Source organism: Lycorma delicatula, chromosome 11, assembly GCF_047948215.1.
Source record: "Lycorma delicatula isolate Av1 chromosome 11, ASM4794821v1, whole genome shotgun sequence".
Taxonomy (NCBI): domain Eukaryota; kingdom Metazoa; phylum Arthropoda; class Insecta; order Hemiptera; family Fulgoridae; genus Lycorma; species Lycorma delicatula.
This window is the reverse complement of record NC_134465.1, coordinates 45,885,101-45,911,384: the sequence shown is the minus strand read 5'-3', so window position 1 is coordinate 45,911,384 and position 26,284 is coordinate 45,885,101. Positions and strand designations below refer to the sequence as shown.

Here is a 26,284-nt window from a genome sequence, read left to right as displayed (position 1 = left end):
TTCAAACTTTGGATCCAAACTGTTTAGTTGAAAAGTTTTCAGTAATCAACTATTGAGAATTTTTTAAGATATAACTTATAAAAATCTCAACTTAAACTGTCTGAGTCAGCTTTTGCTTTATGTTAAACTTTAGAAAGTGATACTTAAAAATGCTGAGTGAATGCTGAGCAGGGGGCAACTGATAAATTACATGTTCAGTTTAATTTTTTTAGTTACAAAAGTTTATTAAAAAAAAAATTAAAGATGTATACTGCATTTCAGTGAAAAAGTAGTGTTTTACCTGCAGTAGTATATTCAGCTTAGAGAAAATATTAAGAAAATACTTCATTTCTCACTTTTCCAAATAGTCCAGGATTCTTGTCATCAACAGCATGGCTGTTGAGCATCTTGGAATGTTACCTATATTTCATGTTAAGTCGATTACAATGATTTAGTTAGGAGACAGACAGATTGAGTTAAATATTTTTTTGGTTAGTTGGAGATATTTTTAATGAATACAAATTTTTTCTTAAACTTCATGTATGTTCATTATTTTCATTATCTATTTTTATTTTTAGGTATTCGTATATACACCAGCGATATATAAAAGATTAAAAGAAAAATTAAAAACCAACGGTGTAGCATCATTATCACCTGGAGAGTTAACAAGTTATTTTTCACCATGGTATGCTGAACATATTGGTAAAATATTAACCGCAAGCGGTAATACAACAATGGAACAGTGGGCAATTGATAAATTACGTGTGCATTTTTATTTTTTCAGTTATGCAAGTTTATTAAAAATACATGGTGATACGGAATTATTAAAAGAATTAGATAGATTACTAGGGAATGAAGCATTATTAGAACTTAATTTACGTGCATTGTCATCTGCATTTAAAGATAAATATAAAAGACAATGGTTTAACGAAGTTATTGACAATTACATTCAATTATGGGAAGTTAATATGTGATTTTTTTTTGTTTTGATTTTTTACTTTCCTACAATATCCACAAACGAATATCAAGGTGTTGAAAAATCTTTCTCTACTATCAATAGATTAATGAAAAAATTAATTGTGAGAATTGCTTACTCTGAAGTATTTTTTTTTTTTGGACCATATGTATTAAATACACCTTAACTCATATTACATCTAATTCAAAATCGTGCCTTATGTTAAAAAATTACATATCTCCTGAAATTACATACCCATATAACTGAAGAATCAAATTCAAAATCTAAAACATTATTTTATATATAACAGAGATATTGGGCCCAAAAATAATAAAAATTTAATTTTCTGTTAATCACTTAAGCATAGAGCTTTTTTTGGGGCATTTATCCAGTTCCGTAAAAAGTTTTTTTTACAACCTTAAATAGTAGAAATTAAAATGATTACAAATTTTCATCATCAATTATATCTACGTACTCAGTAATATCAGATAAAAAATTATACTTATTCCATCTTTCAAATCTTGGTCAACAAGGATTACTTTCCAGTTCGGTATAGAAGTAAATAATACGACCACAAGTATTTTATAAATAACTAAGCAGTTGTCATTTTGTATTTAAGTAACATCATAATAAAATAACACAAATACTTGTGTTAATGTAAAATAACTTTTTATAATAATATGTAATTAATGGTATAATCTAAAAATTTTAAATAATTCTAGTATTGCCAACACATATGAAAATAAATTTTTAAAATGCTTTTAAAGGTTAAGAGTGTGTGTATGCGTGTGTGAGTGGGTTTTATTTTAAATAATTTAAATTTTACAATTAGAATATATAATGATGATGATAAATATGAAATGATTATCTAAATAATATTAAATACCCCTTGCCGATTTAAATATTTGTATAACTAATTCTTAAATACATACTATACCTACTATCGTTAAGTAATTCTATGTAGAGCATATTCCCAATTCAAAAATCTCTTTATAATTTTTACAATTATTTTTAGTTTTTTAAAAATAAATGAAGAAAATATTGTAAACATTTCATAAAAAAAATTATCAAGTGCGTAAACATTTTATCATTGAACCAATTTGAAAACTAGTTGTATAGGTAAATATAAATAAATATTTTATTCACATCATTATGTACTTATACATTATGGTATGTAAAAGATAATCTTATCTGGATGGATCAAGGGAACTGTTGTTGTTAAACTAGATCTGACCAGTGGCATAAAATACAAACTTAAATATTAAAAAAAAATTATGTGTAAGCTGAAAGAATATATGTGAAGATATTCGCAAATATTCTTTGCAACGAAACACAGAATAAATTCAGCAGTATATGATTCTTACAGGCGACTTAAAATGTGTCAGTTTATTTTAAACAGGGCATTACAACAAAATGTTAACTGGGGAAAAATTCTCGATTAAAAAATTAAAGTCATTCTGTTAAAATATCTCAGAACAAGTGGACTAATGGTCATGTTTAATTGTATTTATTATATTATAACTTTTTAATAATTTATAAATGATCAATGTTCTTTAAAATACATTGTATTAATTATCAACTGTTATTACTGTTAACTGTATGCTTTTAAGATTAGATATAAGTAATTAAGGAATAAATTAACATCTAAGTTTTAAATTTGTATAGTAAAACTTTACTTCTCTTAATAAACTACAGGTAAATTTATTAAACGAGATAATCCTATTGTGTATAAATTTTTTTTATAAATTAAATGAATTTAAGATTCTGTAAAAATACATGTATGAATGAGGTATGTTTAGAAAATAACTGAACTTTATTTTTTTAATCTTTATTATTAATTTTACAGATAATTGTTCCTTGGCCCCTTCAAAGTATTCCCCTCCACTATTCACACACTTTATAGCTTCGTTTGGCCTTTAAGGTCTGTAATGAATTTGCTTTAATGTCATCAGTAGTCTCAAAACAATGTCCTTTCATCACCGATTTCAACTTCAAAAATAAGAAAAAATCGCAAGGAACCACATCTGGCAAAAAGGGAGGCTGAGGGAGGACAGTCATCTGATTTTTGGCACAAAACTGACGAACTGACAAAGCTGAGTGTGTGGGCGCATCATCGTGATGAAGAAGCCATAAGTTGTCTCACCACAAGTCTGGTTTCTTTGCAGATTTTTTCACATAATAGTTGTAAAACACCTTGATAATACGCAGTTCACTGTTTCATCTTGAGGCAAGGATACAAAATGCATAACTCCATTGAAATAAAAAAAAAAAAAAAAAACAGAGAGCATCATTTCCATGTGCATCCTTTGCTAATCCACTGTGATGATTGAACTTTTGTCTCAGTGACGTAGCCCTAAACCCGGGCTTTTGTTTCCTGTTATAATCCTTTGCATGAATGTTTCATTATCATCAGCTTGTTCAAGAAGTTGCTGATAAATGTCTACTCGATGTTCTTTCTGCTTTTCGGTCATCTAATGAGGAACACACTTTGCTGCGACTCAATACATGTTCAATTTTTCAATCAAAATGTTGTTGCATGATCCAATCGAGATGCTAAGCTCTTCTGCAAGTTCTCTGAGTCAATCAGGGATTTGCATGCCCGATCATTGATTTTTTGAATGTGTTATCAGTTGAAGTCGAAAGCCTTCCTCAGTCGACTAATGACCACTTTTAAATCATGAAAACCATTTGTAACATTGTGTACAACACAGAGCATCATCTCTGTAAGCTTGTTTCAAAAGTTGAAACGTTTGTGTGAAAGCATTGTGAAAGTATTGCAAAATTTTACATTGCATTGTTGCTCCCAAAAATCACACACATTACAAAAATTGCTAATAACAAGTAAACAATAGCACTCAAATAACAATAACACAAAAACTAAACGAGATATCAGCAATCCAAGGACATGCGGTTACAGAGGAGGTTATGCAGAACATAATACTGCCCATCACACGCCACTAAATATCTCCGTTTATGTGTAATTAAAAATGTTCGGTTATTTTCTGAACAGACCTCATAGGTATTGAAAAATTACTTTTTTTTTAGAAAAATCATACCTTATAAAAAAGTAATTCAGATAATACAAAAAATTTTAAAAGTATATATGAAGTTTTATTGTAAATTCTTGTCAATTATTATTAGTTAGTAAATTAGTTAGTACAAATAATTAACAGTATTACTATATACTGTACATATAAATATGTAATTAATTTATTGTATAATCGTATTAATAAGATATATTACATCTGTGATCGTTAAAAAATAAAAAAAATAAACAAAAAATGGATATTTATGTTAAGTTTATAAGATTTTGATTATATTGTTATTTATATATAAGTTTTCTATTACATTTAGCAACCCCCACATGGGAATGTGCTCTTGAATATTATTTTATATCAATTGTTTGTATAATATTGATGCTCATGATAGTTAAGAGTGAAAACAAACCGAACCGAGTGTGTTTCAATCTAATGATTTTTTTTTTAACATAAATAGTGAACGGTGGTAAAGACACTGCAAGAGGGATATATGAATAGTCGCTCTTGCTTCCAGCCATCTTATGTCTCATTTTTTTTTCTGTTCCTTTATGTCTCAGACCTGAATATGTGTTGAAGTCAGACAAATTTAAATATAATTCTTTTTAGTTTATAGCCTATCGGTTTTTTCTGCAGCCTAAAAACTCTCAAAATTTTTTTGCGATTCTCAAAGTGGTATTAAATACTGAAAATGGAAAATTATTAGTTTGATATATTGCTTTCTTTAATTTACCATTACTACACTTATGTAATAATTATACAAGAGCAATAATAAATATTCTTTTGGTGAAATTAAATTTGTGCGGTTATTCCAAGAGAGGTTATGTTCAATCGCTGTATCTAAAAACCTTATTATTGATGAATTTTCGGTTATATAATTTCTTATCATTACCTTAATGTTAATTTTTGTGTATCCTACATTTAATTTTAAAGCTAAAATATTTAGCTACAAAAATTATTAAAAAATGCCAGTTTGAATTAAATTTATTAGATTTATCATTAAAAATAAGCAGTTTTGTGTGATATTGTAGGAGCATTATCTATGAATATAACAATATGATGTTATGAAATATGTGTTATAGTTATCTGTAAGGTAGTTTTTAACAAAAAAATATTTCTATTTTAACTTTTTTCCTTTTTATGTTGTTGTTTTAATGTAACATCCCTCATTTTTATTTAAAAACATTTCAGAGTTATAATAAGTAATAAACTTCATATAACTGTAATGCATTATCACATTAACATAAAACTTTATTATAATTATAAAAAAATATTATCAGTTTCACGTGAAAAGAAATCTTATCAATAGAGTGCCAATAAATGTGTTGATCACTGCATGAAAAACAAGATATTTATTATATATATATAATTTTTCTTAAGTCAATCTTTTCAAGACCCATACCCTCTACTAATATATATTGCATACCAACTTGACCCACCTATGTACCCAGAAATTATAATTTTTTTCATATCTTATAATAGCGCTTTCATGGCAACCCACATCTTCAGTTGTAATTTGTTTTTTAAGTGTTTATATCAAACTTCATATCACACTAAAATAGAATTAAATATATATAAAAAATCTTTTAATAATATATGAAAAAACTTCATTTTTTTTAAATTAAAATTGAAATTCAAGAATTACAATACATAAAAATTATTTTAAAAATCACAAATTAAAAGCTTTTTTAAAATTTAGAAATTAAACATTTTAAATTTATAAAAAACTACACATATATAAATATGACATCAGATTTGATAAAAAATTAAAATAAATAAATAGGAAAATGTACCAAGTATCTTGGCTAGCCAGTGTTATAGTATTGTGTGGATTTGAATTAAATTGGAATTATGCATTATCATTACTTTTATCTGAAAAAGTGCTGCTACCTACTGCAGCCCTTTTATAAGTATGTCATCTTCATATACTGTTTGCAAGTTTAATTTCTTTTATATTTATATATATCAAATTTCTCAAAAATATCTGAACTGTTATTTATATTTCTTGATTTCTAAATAGGTATAAATTAATTCTTTTATTTCAATTTTAATTTATAAAAAAAATAAGTTTTTTTATATATTATTAAAAGTTTTTTTTTAATATTATCTAGTTGTATTTGAGTGTGATATGTAGTTTGATATAAACACTTAAAAGAGTAACAACTGAAGATGTGGGTTGCCACGAAAACGCTATTGTAAGATATGAAAAAATAAGGTAAGTGTCACCTTATTTAATTTATAATTTCTGTACTTAAGTGGATCAGGTTGGATGATTATATATAAAATATATATTTATAAAATTCATTTAATTTTATTTTTTAGGTTAGAAGAGGGAATTCATTCATTGCACCATTTCTTACCCATAACAGTTTGTCATTTATTTTTGAATGAATGAATTTTTGTTCAGTGTTACCTTTTCGGTTAAATCAATCCTTTACAGCTTTTCATTTCAGTATCCCAAGAATATCCTTTTCTTTTTTTCCTACTTTTTATGGACACTTTTTGACAATCCTTTTAGAATGGAATTTTATGATCCCATCTTTCATTCCTTCCGATTATAAATGGTATCCTCATTTCTTGAGATCTCAATTATATCAGTAAGTCCTTTTCAGCCTCTACGCCAAGTGTTGCTTGGCCTAAAAGAAAAATCTTTTGGAATTTTTTTCATAGTGAATAGATAACTTTTAAAAAGAAATAAATCTATTTACAAAGTAAAAATTTCTCTAACGATCTTTTATATGTGTTATTATAAATAGGTCAGGGAAAATGTTTCTCCATATTCTAATGCAAAAGTAAATCAAAGTATTTTTATATTTCAAATGAAGTTTATTAAACCAAATATGTGCTATTTAGATCAACAATTTTTTTCCCATTTTTTAGGTGAAATCATAATCCCATCACTAGTTTAGATGAAAAAGTGTGATGATATTCACAGGCCTCTTTTGAAACCAACTACAGTCAAATTCTTGTAACTTGAAATTTATGCTAATTCCTGCCCATACTGAATTACATTATATGGAAATATAATTACTTTAACTCAAACAAAAATCCTATAAGTCGAAGTAAAAATTTGATTAGTTTATTACAAAAAATAAAATAAAAAACCAAGTTTAACATTAGACCTATAATACCGATCTTAGTTTCAGTTTTTAATATGTGGATAAACTATACACTAAAAGAAATTATGGGCACGTACAACAAATTGGACATTTTTAACGCTGATGAAACTGGTTTACAAATATGTAACTGACAAAACTTTAACTTTTAAAGATGATAAATGCCATGGTGGGAAATGAAGTAAAGACCGTGTCACAGTTCTTTTAGGTGCGAACACATTGGGGACAGAAAAGCTGAAACCTCTCTTAATTAGTAAATTGAAATGAAACCTTGTTTCGCTAACATTAAATCTTTGCCTATTCCGTATGAAGCCAATACAAAAGCATGGGTTACTAATGAAATCTTTGTAAAATGGATAACCATTTTACAAAGAACCAATTACCATTTTTCCATTTTTCAAATTAGATCATTATCATTCGAAATATAAAAAGATTTTTCTATTTATTGACAACTGCCCAGCACTTCCAAAATCGTTTCCTCAGAAATTGCTATCAATGAAATGTGTTTTCTTTCCACCAAATGTTACCTCTAAACTCTAACCAATGGATTAGGGCATTATACAAAATTTTAAGCAAATGGACAGGAAAAGGATTATAATGAAAACATTAAAGATGGTTGAAAAGAAAAAAAACCGGAAATTAATCTTCTCCATTGTCAATAGGAAGTTAAAAAATCTAGGAATGATGTGACTGAGCTAACAATTTTTAACTGTTTTAAAAAAGCTGGATTCAAAAAGCCAGCTTGGAATGTGAACAAAATAGCAGTGAAAACCTTTGTTCTAGCAACAATAATGGTAATGATGATGATGATAATAAATAGCAGTTAGTTACCAGTTTTGATAGTACCCAGCGATATAACTTTTTGGAATTATGTTTCTACAAAGATTTGGTAGTAGCCGAATCCCCTACTGATGAAGATATTGTAATCAATATGATTAACGCAAAGGTAAATGAGAATGACACCATAGAGACTGAGTCAGATAACGACAATGATGAACTAACCTGCTTATCGCCCCCAACTTTAATGGAAGTTACACATAATGTTAGTGTGTTCAATGATTCGTCGACTCAAAAGAATATGTACCAGAATTGGTTTTTCCACACTGGCAGATATAGAAGAATGGTTGACTATGTTGCATCACATCAGATAACTAGCAACAATTTTTTTAATCAATTTTAATTAAGTTTACCAAAAAGCCAATTATTCTTAACTTTTTATTTTGTATTTTATAACTTTAATATTGTTTTTATTTTATTCGGAAAAACTTTTAAAAACACAATCCTTGAATTTAAAACTGAACAGTTTTTTATTTACAATAAAATATTTTTTACTATTTATCATAAGTATAGCCTTTTGGCTTTTTTTTCATTCATTTACGATTTTTGTGTAATAAATTATCACTGAGAATAAATGTGATTAATGTATAGTATTTTTCATGTGTATTTATAGCCTAAATTTTTTTTTAGTGTCTTCCATGGTAATAGAATATGCTTCCAGTAAACTAAGTTTATACTGTCACTACTTATTAATACACATATATTGTTGTCAAAACTTGGTTATGCATAAAAAAGGTTTTTACAAAATCCAATAATCAAACTGTTTGTATTATAACAAATTTTACATTATTGGTGAGAGCAACAATCAAGTGTCCCTACCATAAGCTCACTTCCTCCTATGTAGCAGAGTTTTGTCTGAGGAGAGGAGATGTGAAATTAATTTGACAGATTTCTTTTTAGAATGTAATTTCTTGTTTTCTTATTTTGATTCTACTATTTGTTTCTTATTCTTTAATTTAATTCAATTTTTATATTCGTGAAGAAGCCTTGGAACTTTAGGGCTCCACATAGCACAGGTTGGGAACCACTACATATATATATATATATGTGTGTGTAATGATTTTGTTAAATAATTTATATATATTTTTTATAATGATTAATTATAAATTTCACTGCTTTATCTTTTAATAATATTGTTATTATGAAATTCACATTGAGCAATAGAATTAAAATGAGAATTAGTAACTTTTTCTTTTTTTTTTATATTTTATAAAAAAACATAATAATTTGAGATACTACACAATCATTTTTTTTAAACATATTTTCATAATTAATATAATTAAAAATATTTTCTGTTCAATAAAATAGCTAATTTTATATTTATTAACCAATTAATATTGTAAAAGAACTGTTCAAAAGCAAATTCTTCATTTAATAATAAAAAACAAATTAATATAAGTATACCTTTCTTGTATTTTTACTCTACTAGCTTATATTTTGCTATGTACGGATTATATATCCTGCTATAATAATTACAAGAAAGAATATAGATCAATAAAAAAAAAAAATCTAAAAAAATTGGTCTTTTTTAAATTTTGTGCGTGAAGACATTTAAAAAATAACATTAAGAAAAAAATGATAAATTTTAAATAATTTGTGAAAAAATTTTGTATTCCATTGCTCAAAGTTAAAAAAAATCTGTTTTTGTAGATGTACATTCGTTCTAAATGTATGTTGGCTTGTATTTGGTCTTATAACTCTGGATCCTGTTACCAATTTTCTTCAAACTTAGTAGACAGGTACCACCTTTGGTTAGAAAGAATGAATTAAATTTTTGCAAAAATTGGAAAAAGAGGTGGGGTATTTTGGGTGAAATAAAATTTCAAGCCTTTAATGGAGCACTTTAAATAAAAATTTCTTATAAAAGTTGAATTTTTTTTCATAAAGATCACAAATTACCAAAAAACTTTTTGTAATATTCACCCCTCTCTAACAAAAATTATTTTTCTTATATCTTACTTCAGAAAAGGAGTTAATGGGAGTTTTTTGCATTTATATTTTCTACATTAATAGGCCTTCAAACAATTATAAAAAAAAATTTGCCCATCTCACTTTATTGGTCTCTTGATAAAAAATAATAATTTTTTTAAATTTATTTTAATTTCGCAAGTTATCTATTGCGTTTGAATTGTAAAAAATCATAATTTTTTTCATAGCCCCTACTTTTCGTATTCCTTGAAAAAAAAAAAATAGCCAAAAATTTTCACCCATTCCTACATAAAATTAGAAATAAATATTTTTATATAAAATTGTAAAAAAAAGAATCCATAAGTTTGGTCATTATTTTTCAATAAAAAGGAATTATTTTATCATAAAAATACAAATAGAGCTTAAAATTATAGATTTTCAAAAATGAATTTCATAACCTGACTGGTGTAACTGGGAAAGCAATGCAATTCATTGTTAGTTTTTTTAAGGCTTAAGTGAATTCATTAATTCAATCATTACTTAAATAATAAATCGGTTTATTATTATATTTATTATTTATATTTAACATAACGCATGAATTATTTTTTTAATTTAATCTTTCAAATTACATAGAAATTTATTTTTCCAAAAGATATTTTCACAGTTGCTCCTTCACCAGTTGAATTGTTAGTTGAACATTTTCTTTGGACGCCCACTTTTACCACCAACAATTACATTAATTCGACACATAAATAATAAAAAATATTTTGAAAACAATATTTCAGTGTTACTGAAAAATGAGTCTATAAAAATTAAAATAATTTATTTATGTTCCTTTATTTAATAGTTTGATGATTTTCAAAATGAGATTACATTGTAAGATTTTATGTATTTATTTATAAATTTAGCTTATTATATATATATATAAACAGTGATTACTGTATATTTATTTAATAATTAAGTTTCTTCTACAGTTACAAAAAATAGTTTTTAATATTTATATCATTTAAAACCAAAGTTATATAAATTAGAATGGTTAAGTAATTAAATGAATATTATCATATGTTTGGTGTAGTTTTTTAAATAATGTTTTAAATGATTTTTTTTCCTTTTTAATGTACAATTAATATTATCTCTTGTTTATTACTTAAAAACAATGACTGTGCTATTTTGATAGAAAAATGTTTGATTCACTTAAGATGTGCAGGGGACGGGGAGCTCAGTAAAACTTTAATTAAGCCTAGTATGTAAGTCTAGTTTAACATCATATATTAAGTTGTATTTAGTGAAATTAATATTCTATGACACTGAATATTTAATAAATGTACCTATAACTAATAAAAGAGTTAAATCTTTATTCTGTAAAATTTCTTAGTTTCCTTTTTTTTTATTTTAACAATATTGAAAACATTTGTTTGTTTTGATTTTTTATGTCCTGGCCTCAGCCATGATGCCACTGATGCAACTGCTATGAGTGACACTCCCATCGGTGTACTACTATTTAATGAACTCAAAACAAAACACATCTCACCGAGTCTTAAGTAAGACTGAAAGGACCTAACTAATCAAACCAATTGAACTATCTACCTGTAGAAGGTAAAAGTGAGTTCAACAGACAATATGAAACATAAAAACGAAACATAAAAGTATTACATGGAACAATAACAACACAGTAATATTGAAACAAAACAAAACAAAGGACAAAAACATAATTAATACAAGAGAAATTCAAGCAAATCTAGATCCCCACTGCAATCTGTTCCTTTGCTAAGTACACTATAAAACACAGCACAGCACAATATTCAATGATGATTTAATCTAAATGAAAGAGTAGTTAATTTTAAATGTTATGTTAATATACATGGTTGGTGTAAATACTGTTATGTAGGTATGTGTGTGTGTGTGTGTGTGTGTGTTGTGTGTGAGCAGGGGAGGAAGAGATAACTGAAGAAAACTGGGTGTGTGTAAGAAGTTAGTTTTTTATTTTGTTTTTTTTCTAACTATATTTGCTGATGTGATATCCTACCTACATTCAAACTTTTACTTTGTAGGTAAAATATTTTCATGTGCAACTACAGTAATATCAATAAAAGAGGGCTAAATTTATCGAAATATTAATATGATTAATTGTGTGTGTGTGTGTGTGTGTGCGCCAAATTAGAAAAACATTGCTTGAAATCTGGCATAAAATTAAAATTATTACGGTGCATTATTGGCATTAAAATTATTATGATGTAACCATCAACAAAAACGAATAAACAGATGTTTCACCCAGTTACATTATATAAACATTTTTTTTTTAATGGAATAATTAAAATGTTATTTCATTAATAGCGTAGATTAATAATTATTATTAATAACTCATATCTAAATTAAAAAAAAGTAAAAAAAAAAAAAAGAAAAAAAAGGGAAATGAAGTCTGATTCGAACCGATGTGCCTTCCCCTTATAAGATCCAAATATTTAATTAATTAAAATTTCATTTTGCCATAACTCTGGAACCAATGAATATTTTATATTATAAATTCGTTAATAATTTGTTAAAATGTGCTTTACGCAGGTGCGTGGAAGGGATGGCAGTTAAGAGCAAGCTAGTCGTATAACCTTGAAAGAGAACCTATTGTCGTGGTATATAGAATGGGAGGGGGAGTACGCACACTTAGCAACGGGAGTTGTTGACAGCGCGTCCGCAGCAATTCCATCGATGGATGCAGTTTGAATTATAACATCTCGCACTAATATTACACGAATATTTATAACCATTTTGTTTTTTTATTAATTTATTTTGCTCGTATTGACAGTATACAAAGTATTCACTTTTTTTCTAGCCTCCGGGACCACCCTTAGATATTGCTTCCGAGGATGAGATGAAATGATAATTAATTTTGAACAGCATAAAAAAATGCTATGCCTGCCCGAGCTTCGAACCCGGGACCTTTGGATAAAAGGCCGAGACGCTACTACTCGCGCCACGGAGGCCGGCAAACATCACATACTAGTCACGAATTTTTTTTAAATTATGTTCTTTTTCATGTTATGAATTTTGATAATAACGTAATAAAATACAAAGCGTACAAAGAAAACGGAATACAGTCTAACTTCAGATACAACTCGTCCTCACTGTTAACAATACCACTGTGTATGTGTTTATACACATACACAGTGTATATGTGTATATATACACATATACACACGCGCGCGCGCGCACTATTATTGAGGGAATAAAATCGATTAAAACTGAAAACTGACTGCTAACGTAGATATTAATTTCAAAGTATATAAATTCGGATGGAAATATTTAATCATTATTTTCGTTCATTTAAATTAAATATCTTTTAAAGTGCAACGCTTCGAATTCTTAATCCAAGGAATCTGGTTTGAATCAGTCTGCCTCACTAATAGTTTTGCCCTAATGGATATTCCCCTTTATAACAGGTATTTTCCGGTTATGAAGGGTCAGGGAAAATAAGGCTATTTTCCTTGATTATGATAAAAGCCGTTGGGCATCGTTATTGATTCACCACACCTTGCGTACCCTTGGCTTTGAAATTTGTAGCTATGTCTACTTCACTCTTTTTTCTTCTTCATGATTGTAACACCTTTGGTTCCTTGTACAACTTTAATTTTAACTTATAATTTTTCATTAATATTTTTTTTAATTGTGAAGAATTATAATTTTTCAGTAGGAAAGGATCAGACAGCTATCAATAAAATTTTAAGGAAGTTTAAACAAAAAGATTTGTAAAATATTTTTTAAGTTTTTATTTTTGTAATTACAAAGGTTTTGCTAAAACAGATTTTGAGTGAACACACACACACACACACAGAAAGATTTAATTTAAGACTGTGCATAAATTGGAACACTGTTTTTTAGTTGACTATACACAACAATTTGTATAGTCAACTAAAAAACAGTGTTCTAAAGATATTTATATATTTTTACGTTTTTCTATAAGACATTCTGCCAAATACTTACTAGAATTATTAAAATTAATATCAATGTTTGGCCAATGAGTTGAAAATTGTAAGAGCCAAGGAGTACCATGCCACCAAAGTGACATCAAATAATTTATTTGTATTACAACCCCTAGACTATGTCGGTTGAATTTTCCAAAGACTTAATATAGTGCCACTTAGCATTTGAGGTATCTCTTTGAATTTCAGTAATTCTATTACTTATAAATACCTTCCAAGCAGGTGCATGTCCACGAATCCAGGCCAATGCTATTGTTCAATCTAAATACAGATGTATTTCATTAATAAGTATATCCAAAGCATTTATTGGCTTAACATAAGATGAGAGCATAAACATGAGAGTAGTAAACAACCAGATAATTCAAGTTTTGGTAGTTTATTTAATTGAACGACTTATCTTAATTCAATTAAGTGCAACTGATTGTATAATTTATACTACTGAGATAATATCGTTATAGGTAATCTATCATCCCAATTAATTTTAAGTTTCCATAAAGATTGCTTGAAACATTTATGATAGAAAACAATAGAACCAATAAGATTTAATGGGTCAGATACAACTATAATAATAGAGAATAATTCTTTACTATAAATTTTAGTATCAATAAATTGAGTAATTTGAAATGATAATGTGTCTGTAGAATTGTTCCATAAAATGCTTAAGTTATGTAACTCATGTTCCTGTGCTAAAGGAACAGAATTATGTTCAAGAGTAACAATATTATGATTATTAGAGAACCATTGATGAAATGGAAAACCATAACGTTACAGTAAATTTGAAACAACCTTTAGTTTGATAGCTTCATCTAAATGATCAGAGCCTGAAATAAAAACATAAAAATCATTTCTAATAGCATTGCATGATAATGGAAAATTTTTGGTTTTCATTTGATATTTGAATTAGGTATCTAGTGGCTAGATATGGAGCAGAAACGGTTCCATATGTTATAGTTCTAGGTGCAAAATATTGTAGTTGTTGATCTGGAGACTCACACCGTAAAAGGTTTATCTAGAATTTGGCGATACATTTGGCTAAACCCACCGGGTTGGTCTAGTGGTTAACGCGTCTTCCTAAATCAGCTGATTTGGAAGTCGAGAGTTACAGCGTTCAAGTCCTAGTAAAGCCAGTTATTTTTACACGGATTTGAATACTAGATCGTGGATACCGGTGTTGTTTGGTGGTTAGGTTTCAATTAACCACACATCTCAGGAATGTTCGAACTGAGAATGTACAAGACTACACTTCATTTACACTTATACATATCATCCTCTGAAGAATTATCTAAACGGTAGTTACCGGAGGCTAAACAGGAAAAAGAAAGGATACATTTGGCTAAGTATTGTTGAGAATAAATCCTGTTGGACAACACACCCAACTAGAGAAACCATTAAACGTTTTAGCTGAGCGATCGAAGACAACTCGCATTTTAGTATTTAGACTTGTGGGCTTAAATATTGGGTGGTGAGGTAAGTAATGTACATCTGATTCATTGATTAATAAATCGTCAGAATTAAGTAATGACATATGACCTAATCTTAGGTATTCTTGCATAAAGACGATATATTCCCTTTCAAGATTAGAATTGTTTCATAATTCTAATCATTCTAATCTCATTACAGATATAAGAACCTATTTTAAACATTAATGAAAGTTTCACCTAGCTGGAGTTTATCAGATTAATGTGGTAATGAGAAGATAAATCTGCTTTGATTGTTCCTAGTGACATTAGGTTGGAAGTGTGTTTCACATGAAAAGGTGGAAGTTTCATTAACTGAAACTTCAGATCAGTTTCATGAATTTTCCAAAACTTTTGTTGCTTGTAAAAAGGAATGTAATACTATTCTTATGTTTAAATTAAGTAAGAAGACAACTACTAAGAATAAATCCCAGTTTAGTCTCTTGAATAACAGGATATCTTGAATAAATTAAAATAAGGTAAAATAAGATCTAAATAAAATTGGGCTACAAAAATATCAGTATTAGTTGATATGTTAAATTTAGAATCTGTAAAGAAAAGATTTTGAGGTAGATTAAGATGAGAAGTTGTATGTAATGGTATGGATGATAGATGTATGTATTGGAAGGTAAGTTATGTCTGGCAAAACAGCACAACGCATATCAATGAAAGTTTTTGTATCTTGAATGCAATGTAAGTACTGCACTACAATCAGATCTGTCTAATGCATTATTTATGCCTGAAATAAGCAAATCTTTATTGAATTGAAGTCCCAATTTGCAAAAATTTAACTGACTGCCTAAGTCTAACAAGACTACCCAAATGAGAATGACCAAAAACATCGTCTACATTACATACAGCAGTAGACAAAATTACATTTTTGTTTAATTGTGAACAATAGTCATTATTATTAAATTTATCATTACTTAATTTAGAATCATTAATTTTATCAGTATGAACGACTGTGTTATGTCTTTGTTGACGCAAATCACATAAGTTATTCGAATAACATTGGTTGTTACTATGACCTCTGTGGAAACATATGAGACAATTGTGTTCTAAAAAGTTTCTTCATTCATCATTGGATAAATTAAAAAAAAAAATATAGCATTTTTGTAACTTATGACTGAACTTACAAAATAAACAATGCTTAAAGTTAAATCTAGAATAATAGCATTATGTTGTTTATGAATCTTGTTAACGTTTTAAGTAGGTGAAGTTTGTTAAGTGATTTAAGTTTGTGAAGAGATTTAAATGCATTGTTATAATGTTGTCCTTTAACATTTCCAATACTGAACTGTGAGTTTGTGATATGTTTTGGACAGCCCTAATTTGATAATCTTTCTTTCCATAATCTGGCAGTTTACTCTAGCCTTGTTGTTAGAAATTGAATTATAATGAATTCAAATATGTTAACTGGAAGTTTCATTGTGTCAAGTGAGTTGACAAATGAAGAAATGTCAATGAATAAGATTTAATATGATTCTCTATTTTAAAAAATTTATTTTTAAAATGCGATTATAATCAGTAATGATTACAATTACCTAATGTGGCAAAAAACAAAATAAAACTAAATTACACAAATAATATTATACAGATAATGGTGTTAACATAAGTTACACCATTACACCAAAGGTCACCAATTAAAGTTTAATTTTTTCAAGCTGCAATGTATTTATATGTATAACATAATATTAGAACTTCATATGTAGCTGATATTTCATATAAATTTTTAATTTTCCAGTCTATTCGTAATTTTTAATGATCTGGCCTGGACGACCAAAAATAATCTACAGCAAATCCGGCCACAGATAATTCATTGGTTGTGGTAGTTGCATACGCTAAGTAATTGCTGGATAAATAAACAAATGGATATTTCCGATGAAATCTGAAAACCAAAATTTTTACAATCACAATACTTCCTTTACTTCATACAAGGAAATAAAAATGAGATTATCTTTCATTCCCATTTTAATAAAAAATATTGTATTATAAATTACATTGATAAAGTTAAAAATATACAAACATCCTACATGAATTAATTAACCAAGACTGGCTTTTATTGGAAACTGAAAAGTAATAAGCTAAACAAAAAAAATAATATATATTATTATACAAATAATAATATATTATTATATATATTGATATACAATATATTTATAATATTGTTTTAATGTATATTAATACAAAAGTACATTAGAGTATTAGTAAAGTATATTACATATATACAAGTAGTAGAAAAGATATATATATACTTTTCTAAATTAATGAAATGTATAAATAGATTATTTCTTTTTCCTGTTTAGCCTCTGGTAATTACCTTTCAGATAATACTTCAGAGGATGATATGCATGAGTATAAATGAAGTGTTAAGTCTTGCACAGTCTCAGTTCAATTATTACTGAGATGTGTGGCTAATTGAAATCCAACCCACATCGGTATCCACGATCTAGTATTCAAATCCGTATAAAAATAACTGACTACTAAGACTTGAACGCTGTAACTTTCGACTTCCAAATCAGCTGATTCAGGAAGACCCGTTGACCACTAGTCTAAGCCGGTGGGTTAGGTTGCATAATATTAACCTAACCTACACCAAAATACACAAACATCTTGTAGGAAACCACATATTGTGCTCATTCCAATAAAGTGGATTATACCTCCTATAAATCTCTGATTCAATAATTTTTGGTTTTGTATGTCAACCACAAGACAAAATTAATTTTTCTGCATTTTTTTAGCATTGTCATGAGTAGTTATTCACAACTGAATAATATATTCATAACATAAAAATAACATTATATTACATAACCTCATTACATTAAAACTGAAATTAATTAATTAAATTAATTTTTGATGTAATTAGGTCTAATTAAATAATTTAAAATAATAACACAATAAGACTACCTAACCTTCATGAACATAGTTTTTTATATAAGTTAGTTTATACATCTTGTTTACATTACTTTTACAAAATAGGTAAAGTCAATTAAAAAGTATGAACATATGATAGTTGTAGGTTACAGACTAAATTGATTTCGGGATTTCTTCTAAAGATGTATATTTTTAAAATATTTTTATTTAATGTTGTTTGTTATTTATATTTGTAACTTTATTTATTAAATTTTCTATTGTAAAAAATAATCATGTTATAAATAATTATACACGTTAAGTAAAACTGATAAAAAAAACAACGGTCTCTCATTTTGCCAACATAAATTTAAATAAAGAGATTGGTATTTAAAATAGTCCCTAATTGTATAAATAAGTAAATAAATAAAACTATTAACTAGTTGTAATTAAGACATTAATTAATATATATTATTTAGTTTTATTTACAAATATTATTTATTTAAAAGTTATAAACGTATTTTTTTAAAAATAATCTAATAAACAAAAATAGATGACCGCGGATGATTATTACCCGACTCAAATCTTTTGTAGAACCCACAAACCTGTTAAAACATGTTCAGATTACGCCGTGTACCTGATCGGAACGCAACGTTTCGTGTTAGCTTAAAGTTTTAATTTCCTGGATTTAAGGTAAAATTAGGGTAAACTTATTGAAAAGCAGCATATTTATGCGAGGATTAATAGTTTTTAAGTATTTAAATTAATTATACAAATTAATATTCAATTTTGACTGGTTACTGATTATTTATAAAGCCACGTGCTTTAGACTGTGTAATGATAAAAAATTAGAAAATTGATTTTTCTTAAATAGATAATTCATTTAATTAATATTTATTGCTATGATATTTGTATGCAATATAATTTTTTCATTTTTTAAATTAGCCATTTTTTTTTTTTTTTACTAAAAAATTGTTTCAAGGCAATTGTCCATGCTTTCATGGCAATGCTTTGGTTTCTATAAAATAAAAATTCTAATAATTTTTAATTTGTTCAATATACTGCTGTTTGCTCTTTATGCACTATGGATATATTAAAAAATATATTGAATTCCTACAATTTAGAAAAAAGATGATGCAATCAGTTGAAATTTGCAACAGCCTAAATTAGATGAAGATTATGCAATGTAGTCTATTGAAAAATAGCTCTACAATCTATTAATTTATGTTAAAATGTTTATCAATTTATTTATCAAATAATTAATAGGAAAATGTGTGCGCCAATGATTGTAGCATATATTGCAAAAAGGTGCATACAGAAAGATTAATTATTGTTTAAATAATTAATAATAGAAAAATTTGTGTGCCAATGATTGTGGCATATACTGCAAAAAGGTGTATACAGAAAGATTAATTATTGTTTAAATAATTAAAGATAGAAAAATGTGTGTGCCAATAATTGTGGCATATACTGCAAAAAGGTGCATACAGAAAGATTAATTATTGTTTAAATAATTAATAATAGAAAATGTGTGTGCCAATAATTGTGGCATATACTGCAAAAAGGTGCATACAGAAAGATTAATTATTGTTTAAATAATTAATAATAGAAAAATGTGTGTGCCAATGATTGTGGCATATACTTAAAGATTAATTATTGTTTAAATAATTAATAGAAAAATGTATGTGCCAATGATTGTAGCATATACTGCAAAAAGGTGTATACAGAAAGATTAATTATTGTTTTAATAATTAATGATAGACAAATGTGTGTGCCAATGATTGTGGCATATACTGCAAAAAAGTGCATACAAAAAGATTAATTATTGTTTAAATAATTAATAGAAAAATGTGTGTGCCAATGATTGTAGCATATACTGCAAAAAGGTGTATACAGAAAGATTAATTTTTGTTTAAATAATAAATGATAGAAAAATGTGTGTGCCAATGATTGTGGCATATACTGCAAAAAGGTGCATACAGAAAGATTAATTTTTGTTTAAATAATAAATGATAGAAAAATGTGTGTGCCAATGATTGTGGCATATACTGCAAAAAGGTGCATACAGAAAGATTAATTATTGTTTAAATAATTAATAATAGAAAAATGTGTGTGCCAATGATTGTGGCATATACTGCAAAAAGGTGCTTATTGTTTAAATAATTAATAATAGAAAAATGTGTGTGCCAATGATTGTGGCATATACTGCAAAAAGGTGCATACAGAAATATTAATTATTGTTTAAATAATTAATAGAAAAATGTGTGTGCCAATGATTATTTCATATACTGAGAAAAGGTGTATGCAGAAAAATTAATTATTGTTTAAATAATTTATAATAAAAAAATGTATGTACCAATGATTATTACATATACTGACTATTTCAATTAATATAATGAACCAGTTTTTCATTGAAAGCTTTTAGATCAAGTCTATTGTGATTAACTGCTGCGTGAAACTTTGATGTGCATCTATAGAACAAGACTTTTTTTGGGGTAATGACTAGTTCATTTCCTCAAAAAAAAGGAAAAATGTAATTATTCAATGTGTTTATCAAAATACATTGGTTTAAAGTTAAAACCAGTTATTACTGGAATTTTTTTTAAGTAGCTGTTTAATTAAAAGTTTGAAATGATATTAGATAATGTTTATTAAAATTATGGAGTAAGACCAGTAGAATATTACTATATGTTGGCAGAGTAATAATGTATGTTTTCATTACTTCTAAGGTCACTTGTAGATCCTAGATAAGAAAATGAATTCAACAGTTATTAGCCACACTATTACATTTATTTGTACATGTGTAAACCGTTATTACGTTTTTACGCGTCTGCTTTGTACATATTTATAGATTAGTTTTCATATAATATTATTTTAGCAATATGGAATTCAAGTAGGACATAAATAAGTTGTTAGGCTGTTTACATACACACAAGTGACCCGATCAGTTAATCTATACTTCTATAATTTTTTCATGATTTTTAAAAGTAATTCTCAGTTAATTAAAATCTGATTATGGTATATAGCATTGTTAACAAAAAAAAATTATGCTTACACATACACAACATCCCCAGGCATTCATTAATTCAAACATTAAATTTCTGTAATTAGAATGAATTCTTGCACAGTTCTGACCAGCTTTTTGTTTATGACACCCTTGCTATTTTACAATCAGAAATGCACTGATTTCTTCTTTTTTTTCATAGTACAACGCACTACATAAGTTCAACAACTCAACCAATCTTCATCAAATTTTAACATGCACAACTTCAATTACACTACTACATCATACCTAAATTTCAATGAAAATGATTTAGTAATTTTGGAGATTTTCAAGCCACGATTTTATATGCAGGCTTGTGTATATAAGGAACTTAAATTTTAAGTGAATGATATTTTTGTACTTCTCATTCCTCAAAACATAAAGAAAATTCAATTTCACCTCCTCAAACCCACCGTTCAACTGAAAATATCATAATTTTCTTCCAAAAATCCGTTAAAAAATGGTATACAGCTTTATTGTTACATATGTTAATTATCCATAGATAATATCTTCATTCATTTATCACAAGAGATCTTAATCATTATGAAAAGAATTATTTTTCATTTTAATTAATTAATTATTTACAATGAAAGATAATTTAAGATTATGTTTAATTTTCATGCAGTTCCATATTTCTAGTAAGTCGAAACAGAAACTGATTGCATATTTGTCACATATATAAATCAGTTTTAACCAACACCTCTTATGAAATCTTTTTTAAACAGTTTTTTTTTTCAACACTGGTCACTGTAGGACCACAAAGAATAGTTAACTGGCTAGTTTTTTAGCCCTCCAATACTCCTTCATTCTTTCACTGTGCCAGTGAAATTTATTGATTACTGTATTCTTTCTTCTCCTAGATCCCTTTGAATTCTACGATTTTTTTTAAGCATCCTTCTCTGTTTTAAATCAATCACATTTATGTTTGCTACCCATAGGTCCCTTTAATTTGCTTGAACCACTTAACACTTATTTTGTCACCATTACACTTGTCAAAAATTCTTTTCGTAAGTCTGTTTAAATCCATTCTTGTCAGATGTCTATAAAATACCAGTCTTAAGTTAACGTGATTCTAACTCCCAGTAAAGTTCCTCATTCTTCCTTAATTTTCAACTATCGTTAGTTTTTTTGGGCCCTAGGATTTTCCTTGAGATGACTGTTTTCAGGCAAAAAATCTGTTCTGCACTAGATCTCCCTTTCCTGAATCCACCTTGATACTCTCCAATTTGTAGATTAATTTTTATTTTCTAATTTGTCAAGGATAACTTTAGAAAGAATTTTATATGTAATCATCAGAAGAGATATTCCTTGGTAATTGTTGACATCCATTTTGTTCCCTTAGTTGTGAATTTGATGAATTAAGAGCTGTTTTCCACTTCTCTGTGAGTTCTTCTTTTTACCAAATCCCTGTAAGCATTTTACTTAGCGAGCAGATTGTACTCTCCTTGGCATATTTCCACATTTCTGCTCAGATTTCACTGACTCTGATCCATTGTTCTGGTTCTACTTCTGAGAATCTTTCCTCTGTTTCTTCATAATTGAGTAATTTCCAAAATATTCTGCCAGGATTTCACATTCCTTTTTTTTATTATAGATTTAACTAATTCATTAATATATTATAACTGACTCAGGACATAAATGCAGTTTAAATATAATTTTTAATAGCATTCTTATCCAACAGTTGTTACATAAAAAGCTGTTTCTCTTAAGTAATTTTTTTGTTGCATCTTAAAACTTTAATTTCAACTTATCCCTTTGTTTATTATTATTATTGTTGTATGGCCAAATAAAGTAACAGTTCTTTTTGTTTTTCATAAATGTCCAGATTTTTTTTTAGTACTCATAAATACTAATACTCATAAATGTACTTATAAATCCTTCCTGTAAGTTAAAATTTTACAAATTAAGTAACTTTAACATGTTGGTTAATATTTTTATTGTCTTTTTCCACAATTGAATGTTAATTGCTTTCTACTTGTAATTTTGGTTTGAATCAACATTTTCAGATTATATAACAAATATATATATATATATATATATATATATATATAGTTATATATATATATATATATAATAATTATAATTGTAACCCCTCAATCAAATTAAATTTTTAATTTCTTTGGAGAAAAGTTATTGATTGATATTTTCTTTATGTTAATGTTTAAAAAAGATTTTCTTTGCTTAATTATGGTGACATTAATATACACATAAAAAAAATCTGTGTCTTAACAACTTAATCTGTCTCCTAACCTAATCCCCCTTTTTTATCTGTCTTAACAACTAATCATGTACTAACTTACTAACTATTAACCATTAACATTAACAACTACTTTGGGTACTGAAATAGTTTATAAGCCAATTAACTAGTGGTGGATTTTTATGTGTATTATATATGTTGCTATAATATAGCTATATATAACATAGCTATAATATATACTATAAAAATAGTATATGCTTATGTTGCTATAATATATTTAAATTTAGATCATTAAGCTTAATCATAATTGCTGGTGAATTTATTTATTGATCAACAAAGTATTCAAAGAATTAACTAAAATCTGATTGTTTGAAGTTAAGAAAATTAGTTATTAATTACATGAGATACAGTTTGAGAGGCGTTTTCTTTTTTTACCTTATTTGGATCATATTTTTTCTTTTTTTAAGATTCTCACAGTAGAATCCTTTAATAAAAATAAAATGTAAGAACAAAATCATCTTGTTCTTAAATGAGTGACTTCTTTATCTAAACCACCAACTTTATTTCCCAGAGATATTTAAATTTATTAACTTTGTTCATTTTTTCATATTTTGAATCGAATCTTTATTGGTCATGAATTTTGCCTTATTGAAGGAAATTTTGAGCCCTAATTTATCTGTGATTTCTTTTATGTGGTTTACTTGTTCTGCTACTGTATGAGATTTTTTGAGAAAATTACAGTGTTTTTAGGAAAGGTTTGGCAGTTAATTCAAGTAACTTTTAACTTCCGACCCAGTTTTATTTCATGATGTTCCAATTTTTTTAACTTTTTCTCCCATTCTCTTAATTTTTCTAAGACACAGTTAAAAAGAATTGGTGATAAACTACCCCTCTCCTTTACTCCTGTTTTAATTTTACATTCTTCTGATAACTTTCCCATGAACTTCTCTTATTATGATTCTAATAGTTATAATTGTATGAATTAATTGGTTGTATTTATTTCAGAATAATTAGATGATATTTAAAACTATTTTGACCCAGTTCCTATTATTGAAGTTGTTACATAGTACAGGTCAGTAATTCTTTCAAATATATCGCTCAAGTACCGTTTAATCTACCAATATATTTCAATATTTCTGGTGTGATCAACCCCCAATGCAAAAATATTCTTTTGTTTACTTCTATTCCAATGAGGTGAATGAATTATTTCTACTGATATTATTATTCTACTAATATATTATATATTATTTTGCTACTGTTAATAAACTTTCTTTTTTCATCATCATAATTAAATTGCGCTTTAATTTATGTTACTTTTCGCTGTGAATAACCTTCTTCAGCCTATTGTTGTAACTCAAGAGTTTTACCTATAATTTTTTTTAACAGTCAATCTAATGTATTTATGTTCTGGAATCAATAGATTCCAAATCTTTAGGAAAGTATTTTCCAAAAATATTTTCCTCTTTACATAAAATTAATTTATTTATTATTTTGAGTGTAAATTCAGTAAACTTTTATTATTTTTTAAAATCTTTTTAGTTTTATGCCATTTTATTACTAGATTATCATTTTACTGTTCCCTTTTATCACAGACTGTATGGCTTTTATCCTTTTTCTAGATATTCAAATAACATTGAGCTACAACTGTTCTAACCCAGTAAACTGACTGTCTGTGAAACATTATACTGCCCTTTATCTCTGCATGACTAGTAATTTTAAGAAGAGATTATTCCTCCATTCTTATAGTATTAGTTTTCTTATTTTAGATTTTATTGATAAATTATATTCTAATAAAAATTAATTTGTTCTTAAAATATATTGTAGAGATTGTTGTTGGGAGGACAAGGTTGAAACGATTTGGGTGGCAAAGCATGAAGCAGTATGTGAAAGCTTCTAGAATGACTGGAAATGTTGAAACATAAAAACATAAATTTATTTTTGATTAGGAACTCTCTGTGTAATATATTCTTATGAGTGCCATATTTTCATAGTATAACTTGCGACAATAACAACATCTACTACTCTTTATTTTAATGAATTTGATAAATACATTGTCATTAAATTCAATTAACTTTATTATAACTCGGCATTTTTCAGTGTATAAGCCACTTAAATGAAAATATTGTTCTGGTCTTATGTTCCAGTTAGGGTGTATAGTAATAAGATTACAATTCAATGTTGAATTAACAGTAACCAGCATAAATGTTTGGTACTTGAGTACGTAACATATATCAGGTACCATTATCTGTGCTCTGCTTTGCGGTGTACAGCGTACAATGTCAATGCATAACTGAATGTTATGTTTCCTGCCTTTGCAGGAAATAGTACATATCAGCAAAAACAAGTGTGCTCTGATTACAGAATACAAATGTATATATCTGTAGGAAATATTACACAATTATGGTCTTACAGATATTGCTATACATGTTCTGCATATAATTAATTTCTTCAGCTGATATGTAAGAAGCATAAATATGTTGTAATATTTCAATAAGTGAGTGCGCGACGCGTACGCGTTCAACCGCGTCGGACACCGGCCGTTTTCTTCGATACGGGGTTACGCAAAAACCGTAAATGTGGATAAGATGGGTGTTACTAATGTTAACACCCATATATATTTTTGTGCTGTTTCTTTACAGGTCCGACTACAGCAGTTCCATCAGCAGCAGTCCTTCCTGTTATCCACCCAAAAGAAACATCTCATTTTTTCAAAATTGTACTTTTTATATTAAAATAATTTTTCTTTAGATTTTATTAATTTTCTAGTTTTAATAGTATTTATAAAATTAGATTTTTAATGAAAATACATACATAACTCCTTTAATAAAGTTTTTTTTATTTTTTTAAAGTTAAAAATATTTTTAAATGCACAATTTATATTGTTTTTTATTATATATTTTTTTAAAGAAATAACCTAATTTTATTATGTAGGA

The 26,284-nt window shown here is 27.0% G+C and overlaps 1 protein-coding gene across 2 annotated transcripts in view; it reads left to right on the top strand.

Moving 5' to 3' along the window:
* LOC142332421 (torso-like protein) overlaps positions 1-11,185 on the top strand; it is a 236,341-nt gene extending 225,156 nt beyond the window's left edge. For both annotated transcript variants that reach the window (XM_075378864.1, XM_075378865.1), the window contains exon 5: positions 558-11,185. In XM_075378864.1, coding sequence (XP_075234979.1) covers positions 558-953 — 396 coding nt within the window. In that variant the 3' untranslated portion in view covers positions 954-11,185. The remainder of the gene's footprint in view (positions 1-557) is intronic.
* The last annotated feature ends 15,099 nt before the right edge of the window (positions 11,186-26,284 follow it).